General features: G+C 41.2%; 1 protein-coding gene across 1 annotated transcript in view; it reads right to left on the bottom strand.

Annotated features, from left to right (window-relative positions):
- Positions 1 to 380: 380 nt before the first annotated feature.
- STC2 (stanniocalcin 2) overlaps positions 381 to 27,928 on the bottom strand; it is a 31,082-nt gene continuing 3,534 nt past the window's right edge. The window contains exons 2-4 of the mRNA XM_075344615.1: positions 16,280 to 16,422; positions 8,392 to 8,603; positions 381 to 5,510 (exon numbers count right to left, since the gene is read on the bottom strand). Of these exons, the coding sequence (XP_075200730.1) occupies positions 5,108 to 5,510; positions 8,392 to 8,603; positions 16,280 to 16,422 (758 nt within the window). The 3' untranslated portion in view covers positions 381 to 5,107. The remainder of the gene's footprint in view (positions 5,511 to 8,391; positions 8,604 to 16,279; positions 16,423 to 27,928) is intronic.

Genomic DNA, 27,928 nt, shown 5'->3' with positions numbered 1-27,928 from the left:
ATGCTGAGGTGATCTGTTGAACAAGACATTCAATGTTTTGCATGGACATGGATAAGTGATATGTCGACTGATGAATAGGCTATTGATCAATGTATCTGGTTAAAGGGAACCTGTCACCAGATGTAGCCCCTATAAACTGCGGCCACCACCAGTGGGCTCTTGTATACAGCATTCTAACATGCTGTACATAAGAGCCCAGGCCGCTGTGTACAATATAAAAATCACTTTATAATACTCACCTAAGGGATGTTGCAGTTCAAACTAGTTGGATGCGTGTCTCAGTTCTCCGGGTCCGGTGCCTCCTCTTATAGTCATCTTTGTCCTCCTTCTTCTGTAGCCTGGGTGCATGATGCATCCTACATCATTCACACTCGCCAACATTGAGGTCCCACACAGGCGCACTACATTACTTTGATCTGCCCTGGTCAGGGCAGATCAAAGTGCACCTGCACAGGACCTCAATGCCGGCTAGTGTGGATGACGTAGGATGCATCATGCACCCAGGCTTCAGAAGAAGGAGGACAAAAATGGCGCAAAGAGGAGGCGTCGGTACCAGAGAATGGAGACACCCATCCGACCAGTCTGCACCGTACCGCCCTTTAGGTGAGTATTATAAAGTGATTTTTACATTCAACACAGCAGCCTGGGCTCTTATATACAGTATTCTAGAATGCTGTATATAAAGGGGGCTTTACACGCAGCAAAATCGCTGGTGAAAGCACCCACCCCCGTCAGATGTGCGTCACGGGCAAATCGCTGCCCGTGGCACACGATATCGTTAGTAGCCGTCACACGGACTTACCTGCCTAGCGACGTCGCTGTGGCCGGTGAACCGCCTCCTTTGTAAGGGGGCGGTTCATGCAGCGTCACAGCGGCGTCACTAAGCGGCTGCTCAATAGAAGCGGAGGGGCGGAGATGAGCGGCCGTACCATGCCGCCCACCTCCTTCCTTCCTCATTGCCGGCGGCCGCAGGTAAGCTGTAGTTCGTCGTTTCCGAGGTGTCACACATAGCGATGTGTGCTGCCTCAGGAACGACGAACAACCTGCGTCCTCAACAATCAACGATTTTTTGAAAATGAACGACGTGTCAACGATGGACGATTTGGTGAGTATTTTCCATTGTTAACGGCCGTTCGTTGGTTTTACACGCAACGACGACACTAACAATGCTGGATGTGCGTCACGGAATCTGTGACCCCGGCGATATATCGTTAGATACGTCGCTGCGTGTAATGGGGACTTAAGAGTTCAGTGGTGGTGGCCGCAGCTTATAGTCACCAAATCTGGTGACAGGTTCCCTTTAACTTCTAGCAAAAAAAGTTTTGGAATCATATTCTAAGGTTGTATTAACAAGCGGCAGATTTATTGCAGTATTTTATATCCTTATTGTGTGAATGGAATTTGCAGAAATCCATTTACTTGTCACCAAAACAACCCCTTTCGGATATATTGAACTGATTTTCAGTTCCAGAAATTTCTGCACCAAAATTTGCTTCATGTGAATCCACCCTAATCATCCCTGGAAGTAAGGCTGTCCATAAACATTACATGGCTGTTGGTTGAATAATGCTTCATCCGATTGTTTGACTGATAGCCATCTCCTCCATCTCTCCTATACACAAGCTTGGCCGAGCGCTCTTATGTTCTTTAAGAGAAAGCTGCCGACAAACTTTTTCTGCCGGTAGCTTATCTCCGGGATGCCTAATTGACATCTCCCCTGATGATCAGGTGGTGAGTGCACCCATACATATGAGTTTGTTGGCTGAACCAATCAATTTTGGCAGGTTCTGACAACATTAGTCTACTGTGTATGAGGGCCTTATGATTTAGGCTGGGGATAGGTGCACACATGATTTGCTTAACAATGTTATCATGAAGATCACCATGGAGTTCAAATTGACTGCAGGAAAGATCAGTTTTATTGTAAATGGCTTGGTTTTTAACTGACTATGAAACTATTCTTATCTGCAGTCAATTTGAAAACCACATTGATCTCCTTGACAGTCAGTGCGATTTACTTTCCAGAAATTAGTCATCTTTAATTAGTAGCCAGGTTCCATTTTAGGTAGAAGGAGAAGCATAGGTTGTTTTGGTCCTTTCAGATAAGACAATGGTTCCAGTGTAAAGGCACCCACAAGCTTTCGATGAAACTTGTCCAAACCTCCCGATTTCATGGACTAGCTGACCATTGCGGTGGCCTCTTGCATCACCCCCAACAGATAATGTCAGGAAAGAAAACATTTGGGCAGCTGGAATTTCAACATTCAACCTTTGTTTTTGCCTCACTCAACAGATGAAATCTCTACCAAACCAAATGCTCAGATGTACAGATGGGTCGGCACAGTTATCAAACAACCAAATGGAAATTTGGCCACCAACTACCCATATGTATGGCCAGTTTAAGTTAGCAGCACAAATAAAGCTGGTGGACAATGTCTCTATGAGTATATGAGACAACTTGTAAAAAAACAGCGGTATAGCTGTGAGGGGTGATTCTCGTAAAAAAAGTATCTTTAGCTTATCCCCATACTATTAAACTGATAAAGGTCTGTAATAAAATAAAGTGTGGAGATGAGAAATTATAGTAATTAGAATGAATTGTAAATAATGACTGGAACTTTTCAGAGTATATCCTTTCAGATTATAACTTTTCAAGAGCAACCATTATTTCAATTTTTATTTCATAACTCAATAGTTCACATGGAAATAAGAAACTTTGTAATATATCTTATCAGAGAAATCTGTTTATTTCTATACCAGGACTGATCAGTCATTATCAAAATTCTCAATTCACAGGTAAAATCTGTATTCAGTGAAGTCAGACTGTTACAGTATAGATATAGAAGATGAGAGTTGCTGATCATAAGACTTTATGGCAAAAGAGAGGAAATGAGCTGGCACACATGTTCGTATAAGAGCGATGTTTAGGTGCATATTCACACTATAGCTAGTAACAGGTAATACCTAGGATAAAAACAATGAGCACATACCCTGCAATATGTAAGTACCCTGTTTCCCCGAAAATAAGACCTACCCCTAAAATTAACCCTTGTAGGATTTTTGGGCTTTTTGGCCTATTCTTAAAATATAAGCCCTACTCCAAAAATAAGCCCTATTTGTAGTTCCATAAGGAATTTTGCAAGCAGCTAATAAACTTAAAGAACACTGCAGGACACTTCATCAAAGAAAGCAGACATGCCCAAAAGAAAGCAGAAACCCCCTTCCCCACCAAAAAAGAAAAAAAAATTGCGTTAAACAGACCCCAGAAAATTACAGTTGGCAATTGTCGATGGTGGATGGACTCTCACACAGAGATTTGCGTCACTGTCAGGTCCCTCATCGTTCTAGCTGTATTACACTGCAGCTCTTACAAACAGCTAGGGTACTAGTATCACTCCGCAAGAGTGATACTGCTTCCAGTCACCTTGGGGAGCCAACTGCTGGAGAACGCAGGCGGACCTGACAGCTATGCAGATTATTATGTGAGAGCCCATTCACTTGACAACTTTAATTGTTTGGGGTCTGGTAAGTGTGACTCTTAGGGGGTTTATGCCTTCTTTTGGGGTAAACGTAGTAGTACCTAAATTAATAATAACTTTAACCAAGTAATTTAAACCTTTGTAAATATGGTATGTAGCCACTACTATAGGACGGGTTCTGCACCATGAGAATAGCAGATCAGATGAGACCATGTACATCTGAACCAATAATAGGATTAACACAAATTGTTGATGTTCCAGAATGTGATGACAGGATTATATTTGAATAAATATTGATTTTTTTTTTGTTAAGAATAAATGTGCATTGTTATTCAAGGGAAAATATAAGACATTTCTTGAAATAAAGCCCTAGCGCATCTTTCAGAGCAAAAAATAATATATGACCCTGTTCTATTTGCAGGGAAACATGGTAACTAAATAGTAAAAGTGCATGTAAATAACATGGACTATTTTGACCAAAACAGCGCACATATCGAGGCGAACTACTAGAGTTAGGGATCCTAAATGGGTACACCTTGTCGCGAAGGGATGGCATTTATTATTTTTTTTATCAAAATGGTGGTAATGAAGTACCCTATGTTATTACATTTACTATTAATTAGGGGATTTGGTCATTACTTCTATTCTAGGTTTTATTGATAAGATTCTATGCAGATGAGAGGGGGGAGAGGGAAGCGCGCTGCATCTATAGCCATCTACATAGAAATTTATTAGTAGCAACTGCCATCTCTTATCTCAGTAAATGCAAAATCTGTCTTCAATGAATACAGATTTTACTTGTGAATTGAGAATTTGGAAAATGAATGATCATTCCTGGAGGAGGAAGAAGCAATTTTCTCTGATAAGATATAACATAAAGATGTTCTTATTTATGTGTATTATAGATTTATGGAAAAAAAAATTAAACAACGGTTAACCTTTAAGTTGTCTAATCCAACATTTGGGGATATACTACATTTATTTATAGGCTATGGCTTGAATATCAACTTTTCTTTACATCAAAATGATTTTATAAAAGAAAAGTATATAATATAGCTTAAAAACTGAACATGTTACCATCAGTGACACCCTTAGCTTGTAATGTAAATTTTCATATAGGTAGATGAACTGCCTGAACATGCAGCAATCGTTGCGTATGTGTAAACTCTATAGGGATGAACACTTTTGACTACAGTTTGTGTGGGGGCAGCTTATCCCTGTATACACAAGGAGATGTACAATGACTATGGATAATTTTTAGACTCGCATAAAAGATTCTAACAGCTCACAAACAAGCGTTCTGATAAACATTCATCCTGACGATCATTGGCCCATGTTTAGGGCCTTAATCTACTTTAGTTGTTTAATTTCATCTCAATCTTGTTATTTGTACATATCGTATCTAGTATCAGCAATCTCTGAAGGTTATATGAGCTGAAGAAGGGTAAAATTCTGAATGTCTGCTCCATCTTCTCCGTAGGAGCTTGGGGTAATGCTGCAGGATCTGAGAATGATCTGTGAGTACAGCATTGCCCTTGTGTATTGAAAATGCCTTGGAATGTCCATAGTAGGAAATATGAGAAACTTCTGAATGAAGGCGAATGGAAAAACCTGCTAATAAGACAATTTCACCTTCGGATATCAGTTAGACCGACCGGTTTCTCAGAGCTTTCTGTGGCACTGAACACCATTTTGTTGAAGTTCATCTTTGCACGATTATTTGGTTGCTTGTTAGTATGTTTTTCACTTTTGAAGGCTTTGGTATCTCTTTCCAAATCAGACTGAAAAGAAAAATCACTATGGCTGCGAGACGACTTTCCTGTGTCTCCTTTCACTAAATCTCCTTGTTTTCTTGCTGGGCTAGCGATGGACCCGTCTGAAGCATCTCCTTGTATGGCCGAGGTACAAAAGCTAAGAATATAACAAAGGCTTCCCCAATTCTGTGCACACTGGGCTTGTACACTACGAGTAATTGCTTCTTTCACTTCATCCCCGCAGGTTAGCAGAATGTTGACCAAGTCAACATAGGGCCTGTAGAAAGAAATGGTTTATTGATAGTTGAATATATATTATCCAAAAGGATTACTACTGTATATTACACCATATCCCATGTACTATAAGATTCATTTTGGCTGTCTTAGATAAGATTTCTCCTATCCTAATGTGTAAAGGCAGTTATCTAAAATTATACATACCCAAGCTGGGCGCCAAATCCATCCTATTTCTTATGGAAGCCACCATATATAAATCATATATTGCAGAACCTTTTAATGGTCATTTCAGAAAAATAGCCAACTATGATAGCAGCATGGTATAGAGCGTATGGAGCTGCGAATATTCCGTATAACTGGCATCTTAAACATTAAATCCATGTTCTTCCTGTGCCTAGGAGTTAGGCGGGCTTTGCACACTACGATATCGCAGGTGCGATGTCGGTGGGGTCAAATTGAAAATGACGCACTTCCGGCATTGCATGCGACATCGTAGTGTGTAAAGCCTAGATGATACGATTAACGAGCGCAAAATCGTCGTAATCGTATCATCGGTGCAGCGTCGGCGTAATCCATAATTACGCTGACGCGACGGTCCGATGTTGTTCCTCGCTACTGCGGCAGCACACATCGCTGTGTGTGAAGCCGCAGGAGCGAGGAACATCTACCGGCGTCACTGCGGCTTCCGTAGGATATGCGGAAGGAAGGAGGTGGGCGGGATGTTTACATCCCACTCATCTCCGCCCCTCCGCTCTGATTGGCCGCCTGACGTGTGACGTCGCTATGATGTCGCACAACCCGCCCCCCTTAACAAGGAGGCGGGTCGCCGGCCAGAGCGACGGTCGCAGGACAGGTGAGTCCATGTGAAGCTGCCGTAGCGATAATGTTCGCTACGGCAGCTATCACAAGGAAATCGCTGCTGCGACGGGGGCGGGGACTATCGCGCTCGGCATCGCAGCATCGGCCTGCGATGTCGCAGTGTGCAAAGTACCCCTTAGGAGTCCAATAGACGACCTTATCTGCGACTGACAGCCATCTTTATATACATGCTCATCCTCCAAGACATTTTAGCTGTTAAGTAATTATACTGATTTTTTTACATAAAACCCACTCACATCATGCTTGTTCTATAACATGAAGTTGCTAGGTGGCATAGCAATTTATTTGTGATTGGTTCCCTTTAAAGTGTTCCAATGGCACCACATGGATTTTGTCTTTAAAGGAAATCTGTCAGCAGGTTTTTGCTATGTAATTTGATCACAGCATGCTGTAAGGGTTAAAAAATTAACTGTGCCTTTTTATCAGGGTATGTGCTGTTGGTTACTTAAACTAAAGGCTTTATCACCTAATGATTATCATTGCTGGACTACAATGTCACGGGCAGGGCAGTCCGACACGCCCCTTCACTGTCAATGTAAAATCTCTATTCAGAGCTTGGTGTGGGCGGGGACAGCCCTCTCAGCTCTGCTACATGGCTAAATCTACAAATTCTGATTGTGTCTGAACGGCTGCAGCCAGTAATCTAAGTGACACATCATTGGATTCAGGGTCTCTTTGCTTACATTATGCTGCTCTCAGATGAGTTAGCAAAAACCTGCTGACAGATTCAGTTTAAGACGTCTAGCTCAAAGTTCACAAATATCCTGTTTAAATAAATTTAAATAGCAAGAGCATAATCATGGGACAGATGTAGTAAGTCTAGGAAGATGAATACTTTCTTTGATATTTCGCGTCCAAGCTCATGGCATAGGCAAGGTGATATAGTAATGCCTATTGTGGGGGCTTACATACTGACAATGTGTGTTTAACATCTTATACATAAGACTAAAGGCCGCCTTACACGCTGCCACATTGTGACCGATGTCGCTAGCATGGGTACCCGCCCCCATCGGCTGTGCGACATGGGCAAATCGCTGCCCGTGGCGCACAACATCACCCAGACCTGTCACACGCACTTACCTGCCCTGCGACGCCGCTGTGATCGGCGAAACGCCTCCTTTCTAAGGGGGCGGTTGGTTCAGCGTCACAGCGACATCACAGCTGCGTCACTGAACCGCCGCCTAATAGAAGCGGAGGGGCGGAGATTAGCGGGACGAACATCCCACCCACCTCATTCCTTCCGCATTGCGGGCGGAAGGCAGGTAAGGAGAGGTTCCTCGTTCCTGCGGTGTCACACGTACCGATGTGTGCTACCGCAGGAACGAGGAACAAGTTCGTTACTGCTGCAGCAACGATATTCGAGAATGGACCCCCATGTCACCGATGAGCGATTTTACATGTTTTTGCAACGATGCAAAATCGCTCAAAGGTGTAACATGCAACGGCATCGCTAAAGCGACCAGATGTGCGTCACAAATTCCGTGACCCCAACGAGTTCGCTTGAGCGATGTCGCAGCGTGTAAAGCGGCCTTAAGATGAATATTTTGATTTGGAAAGGGGAAATTATGACAAAACTGGTGGGCTTGGACGACTTTGATCTGATATGTATGGACCTTGCCTATAAGAACATCCATGGATTTCTGCTTTGTAGAAATGAGAGCAAATACAAATTACCCACAAAGAAGTGCCCCAAATAATGGCTCCTGTACCAGATAGCAGTTAACCAAATATTACACACATTATAGGTATAGTTTTGAACTATGTGTTGGAGTAATAGTAATAAAAATAATCCTGGTAATATAATATGTTCATCAAATGATGTGTGATGGTTTTCAGGTTTCTTAGTTTCATAACAAAAAACCCAGCCCAAATTCATGACTATTCAACAATCATTAATAAAAATGTCAGCCTTGCATATGACTTGTATTTCAAATGTCAGTTTTATGCTACTAGCTAAAAACTTTACAAGAAGGAATTCCTGAACTAATGGACATAAAATGCCCCTGGCAAATCTGCGACGCTTCCTGACCATCATCACTTACTCATGTAACAGAAGGTCTTTGAAGTGAATCATCTCCACAATCACTTGGACATTTTCCTTGGCAGCAGAGCAGAGGTCATGCTTGGCATAGCATTCTTTTTGGAGCTGGTAGACCATCTCTTTAATGGCAGGACACTTACGACTGATACAGCTGAATTTATGTCTTAGGCCATGAGCTTTGCATTTAAGGGCATCTTTGATAAATGATTTTCCCTGAAATACATATTTCAATTTTACAATTGTAAATACAAAAAATATAAGAAATATCTGCATGGTTAGGTTTAAACTCAATTTCATTGGGTGTCATAGATTACATACAACGATGTAACGATCACAGTCACAGAGGTCGTGATGCAGTGCGACTCGGGAGTGGACGGAGGTGAGAAAAGGTTTTGTTATGCTTTAGAAACAGAACAGGTGATGTATATAGCAGGAAGGAGCCCAGAATAAAGACATACAGTGCCTTGCGAAAGTATTTGGCCCCTTTGAATTTTTCAACCTTTTCCGACATTTCAGGCTTCAAACATAAAGATAAAAATGTTAATGTTATGATGAAGAATCAACAACAAGTGGGACACAATTGTGAAGCTGAACGAAATGTATTGCTTATTTCAAACTTTTATAAAAAATAATAAACTGAAAATTGGAGCGTGCAATATTATTCGGCCCCTTTAAGTTAATACTTTGTAGCGTCACCTTTTGTTGCGATTACAGCTGCAAGTCGCTTGGGGTATGTCTCTATCAATTTTTAAAATTGAGAGACTGAAATTCTTGCCCATTCTTCCTTTGGAAATAGCTGGAGCTGAGTGAGGTTGGATGGAGGCATTTGTGAACAGCAGTTTTCAGCTCTTTCCACAGATTCTCGATTGGATTCAGGTCTGGACTTTGACTTGGCCATTCTAACAATTGGACACGTTTATTTGTGAACCATTTCATTGTAGATTTTGCTTTATGTTTTGGATTATTGTCTTGTTGAAAGACAAATCTCCGTCCCAGTCTCAGGTCTTTTGCAGATTCCAACAGGTTTTCTTCAAGAATGGTCCTGTATTTGGCTCCATCGATCTTCCCATCAATTTTAACCATCTACCCTGTCCCTGCTGAAGAAAAGCAGGCCCAAACCATGATGCTGCCACCACCATGTTTGACAGTGGGGATGGTGTGTTCAGGGTGATGAGCTGTCTTGCTTTTATGCCAAACATATCATTTGGCATTGTGCCCAAAAAGTTCGATTTTGGTTTCATCTGACCAGAGCACCTGCTTCCACATGTTTGGTGTGTCTCCCAGGTGGCTTGTGGCAAACGTTAAACAACACTTTTTATGGATATCTTTGAGAAATGGCTTTCTTCTTGCCTCTCTTCCATAAAGGCCAGATTTGTGCAGTGTACGACTGATTGTTGTCCTATGGACAGACTCTCCCACCTCAGCTGTAGATCTCTGTAGTTCATCAAGAGTGATCATGGGCCTCTTGGCTCCATCTCTGCTCAGTCTTCTCCTTGTTTGAGATGAAATTTGTGAGGGACGGCCAGGTCTTGGTAGATTTGCCTTGGTATGATACTCCTTCCATTTCAATATGATCGCATGCTTCTTGGGATGTTTAAAGTTGTGGTAATCTTTTTGTAACCAAATCCAGCTTTAAACTTCTCCACAACAGTATCATGGACCTGCCTGTTGTGTTCCTTGGTCTTCATGATGCTATCTGTGCTTTAAACAGAACACTGAGACTATCACAGAGCAGGTGCATTGATACGGAGGCTTAATTACACACAGGTGGCTTATATTTATAATTATCAGTTATTTAGGACAACATTTAATCATTCAGAGATCCTCAATGAACGTCTAGAGTGAGTTTGCTGCACTGAAAGTAAAGGGGGCAAATAATATTGCACGCCCCAATTTTCAGTTTATTCTTTTTTAGAAAAGTTTAAAATAAGCAATACATTTTTTTCAACTTCACAATTGTATCCAACTTGTTGTTGATTCTTAACCATAACATTACAATTTTTATTTTTATGTTTGAAGCCTGAAATGTGGGAAAAGGTTGAAAAATTCAAGGGGGCTGAATACTTTTGCAAGGCACTGTATATACCAGGATGAGCTCAAGATGGGGGACCATACCAGGATTGGGACATATACTGTATGCTAAGATGTGGACATATATACCAGTATGGACCCAGGATGGTGCCATATATACCAGGATGGGCCCACGATGGGGACATACAAACTAGGATGAGCCTAGGATCGGCACATACATGCCAGGATTGGTCAAGGATGAGGACATATATACCAGAATGGGGGACCAGATTGAGGACATATATACCAGGATGGAACCCAAGGTGAGGAAATATACACCAGGATGGGGACATATATACCAGTACCAGGATGGGGGGCATACATATCAGGATGGGCCCATAATGGGGACATACATACAGGATGAGGACATATTTACCCATAGTGACCGGAATGAGGGCATATATATACAGTATATATATATATATATATATGTGTATATATATACACATAGGCTCAGGCGGGCTGACATATATACCAGGATGGAGACATACCAGGATGCCCCAGGTTGGGAACATACATACCAGGATAGGAGACATATACCAGGATATATATATATATATATATATATATATATATATATATATATATATATATATATATATATATATATATATGGATATATATATACCAGGATGGGGGACGAGGAGGGTCCTCTCTCCTCATGTACCAGTCTGTGCCTTGTATTGTTCAAAATTATTGTACTTGTTTTTATTATGTATACCCCTTTTCAAATGTAACAACAAGAAAAAAGAAGTCTTTGGATTTGCCTCATATTACATCATATCCCATGGCCCAGGAACCACCAACACCAAGGCACTTTGCACATAAAAAACTTTAATTGATTGGGTCAGGCATATAAATATTACATGGGATATAGAACATTATAGCGAGTAAAGAGGTTAAATGACACATGAGAGCGAGCAAGAAATCCCCATGTAGAGCTGCATGGATCTAATAAGGTAAACACAAAGGTATACTCCCAGCAGGGCCAGTGTAAGTGCCGTTTTACAAGTTCATGGTAAAGACAAAATATTGCTTAGTAGGGAACCATAGGCACATAACCCAAGCACATAACCCGGCGGGGAATCCACCAATTGTAACACTCACATGCAGACTCACATGGGGAGCAGTCCCAATACGTAAATGCAGCTCTACATGGGGATTTCTTGCTCGCTCTCATGTGTCATTTAACCTCTTTACTCGCTATAATGTTCTATATCCCATGTAATATTTATATGCCTGACCCAATCAATTAAAGTTTTTTATGTGCAAAGTGCCTTGGTGTTGGTGGTTCCTGGGCCATGGGATATGATGTAATATGAGGCAAATCCAAAGACTTCTTTTTTCTTGTTGTTTTATTATGCTTCTGAAGTTGTTGCCTCTTACTCTATCTAAGTCTGCTGTGACTGTCTTGGTTGTTGCTAATCCCCTTTTCAAATGTAAAGCGCCATGGAATAAATGGTGCTATATTAATAATAATAATAATTATTATTAATAATAATAATAATAATATATACCAGGACAGGGACATATTTACCAGGATTGGGCATAAGATGGGGACATATATACCAGGTTAGGAGACTGATACACTAAGATGGGGGACATATATATATATATATATATATATATATATATATATATATATATATATATATATATATATATATATATATATATATATGTGTATATGAATGGAGGACCTATATAGCAGGTTGGGGATATATATACCAGGATGAGGAAAAATATACTTGGATGGGGGACATATATACGAGAATGGGGACAAATATACCAGGAAGAGAGACATATATACCAGAATGGGGGACAAATTTACCAGGAAATGACTCATGAAGGGCGACTTTAGTACAGGGTGGTGGATATTATTATATAATGAATGAAGAGGGGGAATGGGCAACTAATATGTGTTTAACCCCTTAACGACCGCGGGCCGTAAAATTACATCCTAGCGGTCATAACGTTACTGCCCGCGGTCTCCTGGCAGCAGCATGCTGCGATCGGCGCACATCTCAGCTGATTTTCACAGCTGAGATGTGTGCCTGCTAGGCACGAGCAGAATCGTTATCTGCTTGTGCCGTTTAACCCCTGTAATGGCGCTGTCAAATTGTGACAGCGCCATTATAAACGCGATCGCGGTAAAGTTTTACTTACCGCCCGATACCGGAAGTCACGTGACATGATCACGTGACTTCCGATGGTTGTCATGGTAGCACAGGGTCATGTGATGACTCCTGTGCTAGACATGAACTACTTTCACTTTCGCTTTCCACGGAGGCTAGGGAAGCAGAAAGTGCACGTATCTGCTGTTTACAGCTGTGTAGCTGTGATCAGCAGATAGTGCAGAGCGATCGGATTACTGATCGCAATAGCCCCCTAGGGGGACTAGTAAAATAAAAAAAAAAGTTTTAAAAAATTTAAAAAAAACAAAAAAACATAAAAGTTCAAATCACCCCCCTTTCGCCCCATTGAAAATTAAAGGGTTAAAAAAATAAAAAATATACACACATTTGGTATCACCGCGTTCAGAAACGCCCAATCTATCAAAATATAAAATCAATTAATCTGATCAGTAAACGGCATAGGGGCAAAAAAACTCCAAACACCAAAATGACGTTTTTTTGTAGCCACAACTTTTGCGCAAAATGCAATAACAGGCGATCAAAACGTAGCATCTGCGCAAAAATGGTACCGTTAAAAACGTCAGCTCGAGTCGCAAAAAATAAGCCATCACTGAGCCATAGATCCCAAAAAATGAGAACGCTACGGGTCACGGAATATGGCGTAAAACGTGCGCCACTTTTTTCACACAAACGTCCGATTTTTTTTTAACCCCTTATATAAAAGTAAACCTATACATGTTTGGTGTCTACGAACTCGCACTGACCTGAGGCATCACACCCATACATCAGTTTTACCATACAGTGAACACAGTAAATAAAATATCTCAAAAACAATAGTGCTATCGCACTTTTTTGCAATTTTTCTGCATTTGGAATTTTTTTGCCATTTTCCAGTACACTATATGGTAAAACCTATGGTTTCATTGAAAAGTACAGCTCGTTCCGCAAAAACTGAGCCCTCACATGACCATATTGACTGAAAAATAAAAAAGTTACGTCTCTTAGAAAAAGAATGGCGAAAAAAAAAAACGGAAAGCGAAAAATCGTCCGGTCGTGAAGGGGTTAAAGGATTTACAATGCTACAATGGCCTATACATCTGACCAACATGCGAGGGGGCAGTCCCAAACTTTGCACCAGGGTTCATTGGACTCTAGTTATACCACTGATTATATGCATACCCTATAATTAATCCTTTGTTTCAGTTAGCAGTTATTATCATGATCACATGGCAGTGGCGTACATAGAAAGAGGGAACTTTTAGCAATGATCAGAACAGTTTCCAGAATGCATTTGCTTGGTTTTGTATCCCAAGACTAAGGTTTTTCCCACGTTTCGGACCTTTGTGGAAATCCTACTCTTATGAATGATAAAAATTAGTGTACCAAACTTTTTCTTTTTATAAACAAGTAATTACTAAATGTACATGTAAATAACACAGGATATTTAGGTAGCACTAGTTTAATCACTTATAATAACATGTGTTAAAGCTCATTTGTTTGGTTTTGCTTTAGTTTTTTGTACTTTGTGCATATAGGGATGTGACGCTCCTTTTTGGGTTGTGCATTTAAACTATATAACTTTCCATGGGCAGGTGTTTATACACTCAGGCTTGGGTCCTGCTGTGCCCCCATCTATTTAGAGGCCTGCTGACATGTATAAGATGAACTACAAGAGTTAGGATTCATCTTGATTGGGTACACCTTGTAGGGGTAGGATGGCTTTTATGCTATTTTGATCAAAATAGTGTCAACTAAGTACCACATGTTATTCGGTTATATATGTGAATGTGCACCCATTGCATGTATAGGTCATCATATCTACTCCACTTGATTAAGAATTATTTTTACATGGTCTCTAATCAGTTGTAGTCTGAAAATATGGATCTTGATCTTAGGAGTTTTTAACTCAAAAGAATACTAAATCTTTCAGCCCTACTGGATCTACCATTTATAAGGCTACCGTGGGATTACAATGGATACTCCACCACTAACTTTATACTTTGGAACTACTACTCTTTTCTTGGAACATTCTTTAGTACTTCTTCATTTAGGCCAGAATCACACTTCCTAGTGCCTCGCGTGTAACTCGCGTGAGTCTCTCATGGTAGAACCCGGCATGGCCGCACACTCTCCTGACAGGAGCGAGTCGGTTGCATGTATCTCTATGCAGCTCAGACGCTCCTGTATGCATAGTGTGCGGCCATGCCGGGTTCTACCATGAGAGACTCACGCGAGTTACACGCGATGCACTAGCAAGTGTGATTCTGGCCTTTATGGTGGACTAAGGCCCTTAATTCAGGAACTGTTTGTTTCACCTAAAGGCCAGACTCTTTCCCCCCAGAGTTGAGGTTTAAGGGGCCGAGAACATAATACTGGTGCAGGGAGAGACAGTTACTGCCAACCTACCGGGAGTGACCGTCGCAGCTGTCTGTGGGACTTGTCCATCCAGCCGTTTGTTTTACCAGAGGCTCTGTGTGCGTTACTGGCTGAGTAAGTACCACCGTGCCGTCTGGCACTGCGCTGCCCCGCGACCCTGCACCTGGCCAGGCCCCGCAATCCACCAACCAGACAACAACTCCGGGCCCCGGGACTACCAAAATCCCCCTACCCACGGAGGGGAGAGAAACATCTCAGCTGCTCCCTGTCATCGCTCCCGGGATCCCCATACAGAGCAGCGGTGGTGCCCCAACCTCACCACACACCGTGGGTGGCTTCACAAACCGACATCCCAAACCCCAACAAACCACCCCTTTCACTCACGGGCGAGGAGCGCAGCTCGAGTCCCCGGATCCGGCCCACCGCTTGAGCAGCAGCAGCAGTGCCAGACCCGAACGTGGTGAGCGCAGCGCCCCGCTGCCCGCGACATAAACATCGTGAATTAAATATTGCTTGATATGTATTACTAACCTGACTTTTTATCCCCTTCTAGCTGTTGACCTTTCTTCAAGGAAAATATAATACCATACTCTACCTTTAGCAAGTTATATTCAAGACTTTTCATAATCCTCCGCTACTTACTCTACGCATTAATATTTAGCGTGACTTATCCAAGCACTGAATTATAATGTAATTGTAGATGTTTAGAAGCTTGTCATCTTTCCCTTTTTAAGGGATTTCTCTCTCCTTTCTGTTCCCTAATAAAGATTTCCTTCCCTACCTTTTTCTTTCCCTTCCTCTCCTCCCTTATGTTTCAGATTCCTATGTGTTAAATGTTTATGTACAATATGAGTAAGTAACTAGGTTATGGCAAGCTTTTAATTGTTATTAATGGTAATGTACCGTATTGTACTGTATTGTATTGTATATACCCTTTTGTTCAAATTATCCTATAAAAATATTTTAAACACATTGCATGTATACTAATGTGTTCCATCTCATTTCTAGACATTTTATGTATACCAATGTGTTTTATCTACCGTAATTTCTTCAGTTTTACATGCTCTTTCTAGATTAAGGTAAAGAGGATGGCACCTATCGGAGTTGGCTCCAACAGTTCTATCAGAACGTACAGAATATATGGTAGCTAGTGTGCTGTATGTACTGCTGGAACAAGAGTAGAAAACAAATACCATTAATCAAACTGCTCTAAAGAATCTTTATATTTTGTAAGAAATTATACAAACATCAGGGAATGAGATAATGAAATTTCAAATCACGAGTAGTTTAATATATGTTTTACATTACCTGTGCATCAAATCTACCAGCATTGTGTAAAAAGGTCATGCAGATTTCATGTAGACCTCGAATCTCACAGGAATTGTTCTCAAAGCATTCAAAGACACCACATCCAACATCTCCAGCATTGACTAAACAATGTTGAATTTCAGCTGAAACCATATAAAAACAAAATGATAAAAACAGTTATGAATAATTATAACATTTGAATAAAGTGGGTTATATTGGATTTTAAAATACTCTACTTTTGATTGACGTTTTGAAGTACCCTTCCATTTTTGATTTGCATAGAGTAAAGTGAGTTATACAAATGAAGACAAATAGGGCACATGCATGAGGATTTTTACACCATTTTTATGGTGTCTAAATCTTGCTCATTTTAGCAAAATTGTGAGCAAAATTATCCAACTTTTTGCCAGTTTCTGCCTTTTCGAATGTAGGCATGGTTAACTTTACAAATGAGGTTTTAGCTAGATTTAAGAATTTCAACTTTAAAACTGTCTTCTTCAGTAGGTGTTTGGACAGTTGGAACAATATTTCTAGACAGCAGTTTGTTATCTTAAGATGTGCAAAATTTTTCAAACTTTATGCGGCACTGATAAATGTGGCACAAATAATGGTAATGACTCATGAGGCCCCAAGGAAAGTAACTTTAAAAAATCCCTACATATTTTATTTATTATATTCACTTTCACCATTATATTCTACAGCGTTTTACAGACATTATTATTAGCGATGAGTGAGTGTGCTTGGCACTGCTCTCTACTTGATCGAGCATCGGATGCTCAGAATTCTCAATCGAGAACCACGGGTGCTTGAGCTAAATGATAGACTCATTGTCCTGTTACCTGTCCTGACACGACCCCTGGCCACCAGACCTTATCATCCAAAGGCAGTAGACATCACCAGGCAACCTCTGTTTCGTCTTCCTGGCCACCGCATACCCTATCATGAGGGTGCAGCTGGCATTGCCCAACAAGTTCCCATCCATGTGTGCCGTCCAAATGTTCCCCCAGTCAAAGTGACTGTGCGGTCAGTACATTTGAGTCCCCTTTCTGGAAAGTAAATCTCTCTCTTTTCTGTAACGGGAACTCGAGAGAAACTAACCGCACAGCTACTTTGGCTGGGGGGGAATTATTTGAACACTCTATATGGAACGGAAGTTGCTGGATGATGCCATCTGCATCCGAATGATAGGGACTACAATGGCTGGGAAGATGGAATGGAGGTTTCAATGTCTGCTGTCTGTGGATGATGACAACTGTGGTGGCCAAGGGCTGTGTCAGGGTAGGTAACCGGGAAAAATATGCTCGACTCACCTGCTGACTCCTATTGTGTTGGGTAGTTGAGTTGAGCATTTTTGAGCATCCGACATGCTTGTGTACTGAGCACCTGAGCACTTTTGTGCTCAGTCATCACTAATTACTATCATTGTCCCCACTGGGACTCACAAACTTCCTTTTCAGTATTTATTTCCAGTGTGGGGAGGAAGCTGGAGTACCCAATGGAAATGGTAGGTAGTGGTGGAGAGAGTGGAGTTTGCATGTTGAGTGTTATCTGACAGTTGTAATGATATTTTGTTTAATAGAGCCAATCAGTGAAAGTACACCATAATTCATACAATTACTTTTGTTTGCTCAAATATTTAACCATATGTGAATAATTTTGTTATGAAGACTTAAGGCTGCTTTACACCAGACAATCTATCGTGCGATAGATCGTCGGGGTCACAGTTTTTGTGACGCACATCCGGAATCGCTGGCGATGCCGGCCTGTGTGACACCTCCTAGCGACGCAGTATCACTCACAAATCGTGAGTCATGTACTGGTCACTAGGTTCCATAATATCTGTTCTGAAACCGGGCGCCGGTTGTTCATCGTTCCCGTGGCAACACACATCGCTCCGTGTGAAACCGCGGGAGCGATGAACATCGCGTACCTGCCTCCCGCGTCAGCCGCCAGCTCTATGTGGAAGGAAGGAGGTGGGCGGGATGTTTACATCCTGCTCATCTCCGCCCCTCCGCTTCTATTGGCCGGCGGCCGTGTGACGTCGCTGTGACGCCGAACGTCCCTCCCACTCCAGGAAGTGGACGTTCGCCACCCACAGCGTGGTCGCACGAGAGGTAAGTATGTGTGACGGGGGTTACTGACTTTGTGCGCCATGGGCAGCGATTTGCCCGTGACGCAAAAAGGACAGGGGCGGGTACGATCGATTGTGAAATCGCACAATCAGTCGTACCATGTAAAGCAGCCTTTAGGCGACTTTCACATTACATTTTGCATCGATCACTTGCACTATGGATTGGGAATGGAGACCAGTCGTTGTGAGAGAAGGCAGCCATGGAGAGCTGTACATGAGAAATGTGACATGCAGAGGATGGGCATAGTTATGGTCTGGATACATTTTATGATTTGGTCTGAGGCCTGAGTTTCTTCAGACTGTGTGGGATCTCATTCATTTTGGGGTCTGAATTAATTTTAAGCCCGGGATTTTGGGGATAAGGGATACATGGGGCAACAGCAAGCACAGTAATGATGGCAGAATTAAAGAATAAGCTCTTGTGTTACTATAGGAAGTAATGATGGCAACAGTAATGAGGATCCAAAGATGTCGGCAAGGAACTCTGTGGTTGTCAGAAGATATCATACCGTTTGGTCAAGAATTGAAAGGAGAAGATAACGTTTACAACCAGAGAAGGTGTCATTTATGAAGCTGTGGATATACTAGTTATATAGTCTGTGACTGTATTTTATCAGATCAGAATCTCTTTGTCTCATTGTGTGGTATACTTTTTTTTCTGTTTATATACTGTCATATTTGCATATTTTTTTTAACTGTTTGCAAAGTATACTGCTACTAATTAACTAATTACCTCTAAATAATGGCTATTATCATTACCTTTGTTCCCATATTTGTATAGCTATAAAACAATTTCTACTTTTGGGGCTTGTGACATTAAATTCCTCGGCCATTGAAAGCCTAGAGTAACATGAGACACATTTACGTTCTCATATTCTACTCTCTGTCCAACTGGCTCACTATTACAATGATGGTGAACATCAGATGTTGTATTATTGAAGACGTGTTTGCAGGCTCATGTGATCGATACAGCGTAGGGTGCATTCAGACGACTGTACAAATCGGAGAGAATGAGCTCCAATATGCCGTGAAATATAAAGTGAGGCTCCACCATGACGCGCTGAGACAGAGCTTTATGTTCTCTATCAATTTCCAAAATACAGATTATGATACCAGCTCAGATTTTCCTGATGTGTGGCATGTGCTATAACTGGAATGTAATTCTTGGAAGCACTTCTCTTAATTGATGATTAGAACAGCAGTGTTGGGGCCTGGCTGTGTATACTTCTGCTTATTTATAATATTGTCAGGTGTGAATCAAACTGTGCACAGTGGATATAAAAAGTCTACATATCCCTGTTAAAATGCCTGTTTTTTTTCTCATGTAAATAAAATCACACAAACTAGAATAATTGAATAACTTTTTCACCCTTAAAGTCACCCATAATTTGCCTAATTCAATTAAAAAATGTGAAATCTTTTCAGTTAGAAATAGAAAAATAAAAAACTAAAATAATGTAGTTGCATAAGTATTCACACCCTTAAACTTTGTTGAAGTACACTTTGAATTTATGACAGCTTTCAGTCGTTTTGGGTAGGAATTTATCAGCATGGTACATCTAGACCTGGCAATCTTTACCCACTCATCCTCGCTGAAGCATCAGGGCATGATCTCCTGCGTATAGTCCTCTTTAGGTTACCCACAGATTTTCAGTTGGTTTCAGGTCTGAGCTCTGGTTGAGCCATTTCATTTAGGGCTCCGCCACACATCCGTGAAAACCACGTCCGTGTAAAACGGGCCGTTTTTCGGGTCCGTTTTCCGTTTTCTAGGTCCGTTTTTATGGTATGTGTGGCCTGCGTGTGTATCCCGTATGCTAGCCGTATGTGCGTGTGGAATGTCCGTGTGTGCGTGAGTGAAATAACTGACATGTGTATGTGTTGTCCGTGTGAAATGTACGTGTGTGATGCAAAATGTCGTTACTACATGTCGGAAGACAGAGTAGCGGGATGAGAATGAACTCGGGTGAACTTCACCCGACTTCATTCTCATGCCGCGGCTCTGTCTGTGTGCCGTGTACTGATTAGCGGTCACCTGTGAAGGATTCACCGGTGACCGCTAATCCCCCGAGTGACTGAAGTGTCCCCCCCTCTCTCATACTCACCGTTCCCCGATCACCGGCGCTGCACGGCGTTCACACTGCTTCGGCGGCTTTTTCTAATTTTAAAAAGCCGGCCGCTCATTAATCAATCTCGTATTCCCTGCTTTACCCGCCCACCGGCGCCTGTGATTGGTTGCAGTCAGACACGCCCCCCACGCTGAGTGACAGCTGTCTCACTGCACCCAATCACAGCAGCCGGTGGGCGTGTCTATACTGTGCATTGAAAAAAATAAATAAATAATTAAAAAAAACGGCGTGCGGTCCCCCCCCATTTTAATACCAGCCAGATAAAGCCATACGGCTGAAGGCTGGTATTCTCAGGATGGGGAGCTCCACGTTATGGGGAGCCCCCCACCCTAACAATATCAGTCAGCAGCCGCCCAGAATTGCCGCATACATTATATGCGACAGTTCTGGGGCTGTACCTGGCTCTTCCCGATTTACCCTGGTGCGTTGGCAAATCGGGGTAATAAGGAGTCATTGGCAGCCCATAGCTGCCAATAAGTCCTAGATTAATCATGTCAGGCGTCTATGAGACACCTTCCATGATTAATCTGTAAGTGACTGTAAAAAAACACACACACCCGAAAAAAATCCTTTATTAGAAATAAAAAACACAAACAAATTCCCTCATTACCAATTTATTAACCCCGACAAACCCTCCATGTCCGGCGTAATCCACGGACTCCAGCGTCGCTTCCAGCTCTGCTGCATGGAGCTGACAGGAGCAGCAGAAGACACCGCCGCTCCGGTCACCTCCACGCAGCTAATGAGATGAGTGGGTATGATGCTCTTTTGATGATGTGCAGTGTTGGCTTCCTGCCAAATATTTCCTTTGGAATTAGGGCTATTAAAGTTCAACTTTGTTCTAATAAAACCACAACACATTTTCTCAGATACTTTTGTCAGACTTTATGTAGGTTTTAGCAAAATATGACCAGGATTGGATGTTTTTCTTTGTAAGAAAAGGCTTTCATCTTGCCACCCTACTCCAAAGGCTAGACATATGAAGAATATGGGAGCTTGCTGTAACATGCAGCACCCATCTAGTACATGCCAGAAATACATGCAGCTCCTTTAATGTTGTTGTAGGCCTCTTTGCAGCTTCCTGGAGCAATTTTCTTCATCAATTTTTTTAGTGATGTCCACTTTTAGGTAATGCTATTGTTGTGTCGAATGTAAGCCTCTTCTTGAATATGGTAAAATTCCATAGTATATCTAATGCCTTAGAATTTTTTTGTACCTTTCTGCTGACTGATAACTTGAGATCCTTTTGCTGTGTTGTAAGCTTTTTATGGACTATTTCTTTTGCTGTAAAACACAACTAAAAAAATACTAGGAAAATTCTACTAGAATAGCTAAACTTTATATAGGGTTAATCAGAATCACTTTAAATGACGGCAGTTGTGTTCTGACTGCTATTTATCAAATGCTTACATTTGATTGGTTAATTCTGGACACAACTAATTTCCCAATGTTATGAGGGTGTTCACACTTCTGCAACCACATTATTTTATTTTTTGTTTTCATTTTCTCTTTTAAAATGACTTTTAAGGCTTTCTAATAACTGGAACCCTAGGTTGAGGAAGCCAAACAAGCTAAGATTATAGGATTCTATTCACCGTTCATGCTGCCTAATAAAGGTCAGCATGAAATCCTGAACGTCTCCCTCTCTAAAGATAATCATGTTTTAATATAAAATGCAGTGGTATTTCAAAGAAATCTTTGCTTACCAAACAAGGAAGAAGAAGCTTGTCTTGATGGACAGGTACCGTTTATCTTTTTATGGCCATAGTAAAATATAAATAAGTCCCTCAGTCATTTTATTTGGTATGATAGTGATTCCTTGGATACAGGTGTAATAGAATTTTATTAAAGGGGTTGTCCATTACTAGGACAACCCCTTCTGATTCCACATTTTTTTGCCCCATGTAAAATAATAAAGACTATACTCACCTCCTGTACCGGCGCCCTTCCAGCGATGTCTGGGCTCATGGTGCCAGAGCTCACATGGGGTTATGACGTCATGTGAGCCCCGCATCCAATCAGCTCCTGCTTCCTTCTCCCTACCTTCAGACCAAATGAATAATCATCAGGAAGTGAGTGCAACTGCAGTGCTCACTTCCTGTTGATTAACTTTTTTGGTCTGAAGGTGGGAAAAAGGAAGCAAGAGCTGAGTGGATGCGGTGCTCGCATGACATCACAACCCTACGTGAGCAACGGCACTGCGAGCCTGGACACCTCTGCAAGGGCGCCGGAATGGGAAGTGAGTATAGTCTTTATTATTTTATTTGGGGGAAAAATGTGGAATCTGAAGGGATTGTCTTACTAGTGGAGAGCCCCTTTAAAATTTAATTATCAAAATGTATTACATATCTCCATGAACCATAATGTTCATGTTTAGAATTGGACTTAAATAGCTGTTTTTCTAAAAACAATATTCAGAATTGACCCAGTTTTCATTTTGGACTCAAAATGATTCCCTCAACTGACTATGCTACAGAAGTGTGTGCCAGTTCATTCCTCATTCGGGTGACACGAGTGAATGACCATCTCAGTAACTTAGTAACATAAATGTTTTCCAATCACCAATCTTGCCTCCTGTCCATGGGTATTAAGTGAACTAAGAGTTGTAAATTGAGGATATCAAATACTCCACAAAATGCTGACCTTATGGCCTATGGGAGCAGTACAAGTTTTAAACATCTGGCGGAGCAGCCAAGAAGAGTGATCTACTTGTACTTCACTTGGCTTTATACTTAGCAAACAGAAAATACATACTTCTGATAATTGAATGTTCTCACCAGGTACTAAGCCATGTTCTACTAGTCAAAATTTTTGAAGTGTGACTTAAGCCTTAGTCTGCCTATCCAAAAATGTAAGGTAAAAAGGATAAAAGGTGCAAAGGTCAATTTACATCTACGAGTAAAGTCCTGACACATCATTAGAATAAATTACTAAATTAAGTCATTTTGTTAAAAAAAACAGTTTTACTCATTGAGCTACATATATATATATATATATATATATATATATATATATATATATATATATATATATATATATATATACTACCAGTTATAGGCAGAAAGTCATCATCAGTCAGTGACAGTGTTGGGGCTAGTTATTTCCTGATATAAATATAGAAATATATATATATACATATATATATATATATATATATATATATATATATATATATATATATATATATATATACACTATATACTTTAAGGAAGGAGGAAGAGCGGCACTTCACTGAAGGACAATTGCAGTATATTTATTGCGCAAAATACAGCACAATTACAGCCACTGCAAGATGCTGTGGAAGCCATGCTGGTTTAGTATGCCTTCAGTTTTGAATAAATCCCCAACAGTGTCACCAGCAAAGCACCCCTACACCATCACACCTCCTCCTCCATGCTTCACAGTGGGAACCAGCCATGTAGAGTCTATCCATTCACCTTTTCTACAAAGACACGGTGGTTGGATCCAAAGGTGTAAAATTTGGACTCATCAGACCAAAGCACAGATTTCCACTGGTCTAATGTCCATTCCTTGTGTTCTGTAGCCCAAACAAGTCTCTTCTGCTTGTTGCCTGTCCTTAGCAGGGGTTTTGTAGCAGCTATTTTACCATTAAGGCCGGCTGCACAAAGTCTCCTCTTAATAGTTGTTCTAGGGATGAGAAGGTGTGTCCAAACTTTTGGTATGTACTGTATATACAGTATATATATATATATATATATATATATATATATATATATATACATATACAGTGTATATAGGTTGATCTATCAGTAAACAACATGATACATCATTTTAATCCTATACATATATTATAATAATGATTATCCTAATATTTGTTGCCATCTACTGTTGAGAGGTACTTTAAATTTGTGACATAATGTATCGAATACCTTTTGAGACAGAATTTACCGGGCTCTTTTATGCTGGAATGTACATGACATTGTAATTTAATATGGCTTACTTTATGCAATTCACAGAGTTATGTCACTAGAAAGAGAGCTGTGTATAGCAGTTCATAAATCTTACAATATTTTAGGAGAATTTTCCTATACTCAAGAGCACAGTGGTTCTGTGTCCACTGTTTAAAGGGATTCTGTCACTATATTTTTGCTCCCCAATCTGTGAGCAGCATAATACAACGGCAGAGACCCTGATTTCAGCGATGTGTCACTTACTGAGCTGTTTGCTATCGTTTTAATAAAATAACTAATTTATCAGCTGCATATCTAGCACTTATCTGAATACTGAGCTCTGGATAACCCCACCCACTTCAATGCCCATATTAAGAGTAAACAGAAAGCTGCAAATCAGTGGTGGAGGCGGGGTTACACAGAGCTCATGAATATGTCTGACTACCTAGTAGCTGGTTTACTAGTCCTCTAGTGATAATCTTCTTCTTATAAATCAGCGATTGTGTTAAAACTACACTAAGTAGCCCAATAAGTTACACATCGCTGGAATCAGGGTTTCTGTCTCTACATTATACTGCTCTCAGATTTGTTGGCAGAAACCTGGTGACAGATTCCCTTTAAGTAATGGTGCACACTACTGCTCCGTTCAAAGTCTATGGAGACCACTGACCAGTGTACTCAGCTAGAATGAAATGACAATGTGCCACTTTGACCACAGCTCCATTAAAATGGGGGATACAGTGCTGATTTTCTTGAGATCAGTGTGGGGTCTCAGTAGTTAGACCTCTAGTGATTAGACACATATAACCTATTTTGTAGATAGATGATAAGTTTTGATGAAGGGAAAACCCTTCCAACACTTCTGTTTAATAGCATTGGACACCAACTAAGAACCTGTATATCTGAGCTGTAGAGTATGTTCTCTGTAAGTTTATGGCCTCCATCTCCAGTTATGGTAGCTTCTGACTAAACTAATGGTTATATATGTACGTACAATCATATGTGTGACACCGGTAGGAAGGATTGTGAGAGAGGTGACTACACTTATGAAATATATTATTTGATAATACAAATATTGAATAGAATTCCATTGCCATACACAAATCCCGCTAGGGAAAGTATGACCGATGGGAGAATACTAATAGTCATCTGAGATTTCTCTGGCCCTACTGCGATGATGTCCATTCTCACCTATGAAACAGATTATTTTGTCCCTTGAAACTGTTTCCCAAATTTTGGAAAGGAAAGGACTTCCTTCTGGAGTTAACCATTTGTACTTTCATATTTTACACCATGAAGACTGACGTCCTCATGTGCCCATATAAATAGAAAAGTAAGATCCCTCAACGCGCTAAAGTCCTTGATCTAAGGGTGTTCTCACACGAGCATATAACTCGCATGTGTATTGGAACGCATCACCCAGTGAGGCCACACATTCTCCGGACAGGAGCTTGTCAGCTCCATAGAAATACATGCAGCTGACCCGCTCCTGTCAGCAGAGAAGCCAGCCGCGCTAGGTGATGCGTTCCAATACTCATGGGAGTTATACGCTCGTGTGAGTCCAGCCTAAATGTAAGGTACGCAGATTATGACCAATAAAAAACAAACACAACGAACAAGCAACTTTTTGTATGGTAGAAAAAAAAGTTCAAGAGAATTGGGCAGCAGTCCTTAAACATTGCCATAAAGGTTAGAAAGTAGGTTTTGTCTGTTTTGTTATATCTTTTAAGAGCAAAGTAGAGAAGAAGCGATCAAGTCACATACTAAAAGCGTGCTAAAAGGGTTGTTTTATCTTCTTAAACTTCTTACACATGTAAAAACAAGCAATTTATGTCTTATTAAAAATCCTCTTTGTTCTCAACAGCAGAGGGATCTTTAATTATATTGTGTACTATTCATTGCCTGGGTTACCAGCCACCTCTGCAGTCTATTACAGGTGACCAGTTTCCTAGTTAAGGAGACAGCGCTTACAAGCTATTCCCATAAATGCCACTAGGTCTGGCCAGCATCACTGCTCATGTCTGGAGGGAGGGAGCGGTGCACTTCTGAAGAAAGAATATGGGACTTATTAAAAAGAGTTCATTTTAACCAGACAAAACGATCAAGAACATACTAATTATGCAAAGTCTGTGAACTGTTATAAAGGGGATGTATTATCTTTTTAAAAGTGTAATAATAAACCATTTATGTCTTATTAAAAATCCTTTTTTTTCTCAACAGCAGAGGGATCTTTCATTTTATTGCATACTGTTCATTGCCTGGGTTACCAGCCACCTCTGCAGTCTATTACAGGTGACCAGTTTCCTAGACAGGGAGAACCTGCATATGCCACTAGGTCTGGCTAGCTTCAGTGCTCACAGCTGCCAGTCTGAACTCTCAATTAGGCTACTTTCACACCTCCGGCTTTTGCAATGCGGCACAATCCGGCACTTTGCAGGAAAACCGCAACCGTTTTTTTTTTGCTGCCGGTTGCGTTTTTCCTGCATAGACTTTAATTAGTGCCGCATTGTGCCGCATGGGCTTGCGTTCGGTCCGGTTTTTGCTGCATGCGGCAGATTTAGCCGATGCGGCGGCCGGATGGAACGTTCCCTGCAACGTTTTTTGCTCCGGCAAAAAAAAAACGCATCGCGCCGCATCCGGCCGATGCGGCGCTTTTCCCAATGCATCCCTATGGATGCCGGATGTGGCACGATGCGGTAAAAACCGCATCCGGCCGCCGCATGCGGTTTTTGCCACTGCGCATGCTCAGTAGCATGCCGCAAGCGGCAAAAACCGGACCGGCCGCATGTAACAAAACTTATGCAAAGGATGCGGTGTTTTCACCGCATCCGTTGCATAGGCTTCACAGCCGGACCAGGCAAGCAGGAAGTTAGGAGGCAGGGAGCGGTGCGCTTCTGAAGAAAGAACATGGGACTTATTAAAAAGAGTTCATTTTAGCCCCGACAAAGGGATCAAGAACATACTAATTATGCAAAGTCTGTGAAGTGTTATAAGGGGTTGTTTTATCTTTGTAAAAGTGTAAAAATAAACCATTTATATCCTATTAAAAATCCTCTTTTTTCTCAACAGCAGAGGGATCTTTCATTATATTGTGTACCTTTCATTGCCTGGGTTACCAGGCAGCTCTGCAATCTATTACGGGTGACCAGTTTCCTAGTCAGGGAGCACAGTGCTTACAAGCTATTTCCAGAAGAACGTGCATATGCCACTAGGTCTGGCCAGCTTCAGTGCTCACAGTTGCCAGTCTGATGTGTCAGTTACCAGACAAGCAGGAAGGTAGGAGGCAGGGAGTGGTGTGCTTCTGAAGAAAGAACATGGGGCTTATTAAAAAAAGGTTATTTTAACCAAAGAGATCAAGACACATACTAATTATGCAGTCTGTGAAGTGTTAAAGGGGTTGTTTTATCTTCTTAAATGTGTAAAAGAAAGCAATTTACATCTTATTAAAAAAAACTCTTTGTTCTCAACAGCTGAGGGATCT

The sequence above is a fragment of the Anomaloglossus baeobatrachus genome, chromosome 4 (assembly GCF_048569485.1).
Source record: "Anomaloglossus baeobatrachus isolate aAnoBae1 chromosome 4, aAnoBae1.hap1, whole genome shotgun sequence".
Lineage (NCBI taxonomy): Eukaryota > Metazoa > Chordata > Amphibia > Anura > Aromobatidae > Anomaloglossus > Anomaloglossus baeobatrachus.
Note: the sequence above shows the minus strand (reverse complement) of the source record. Positions and strands in the feature narration are given on the sequence as shown.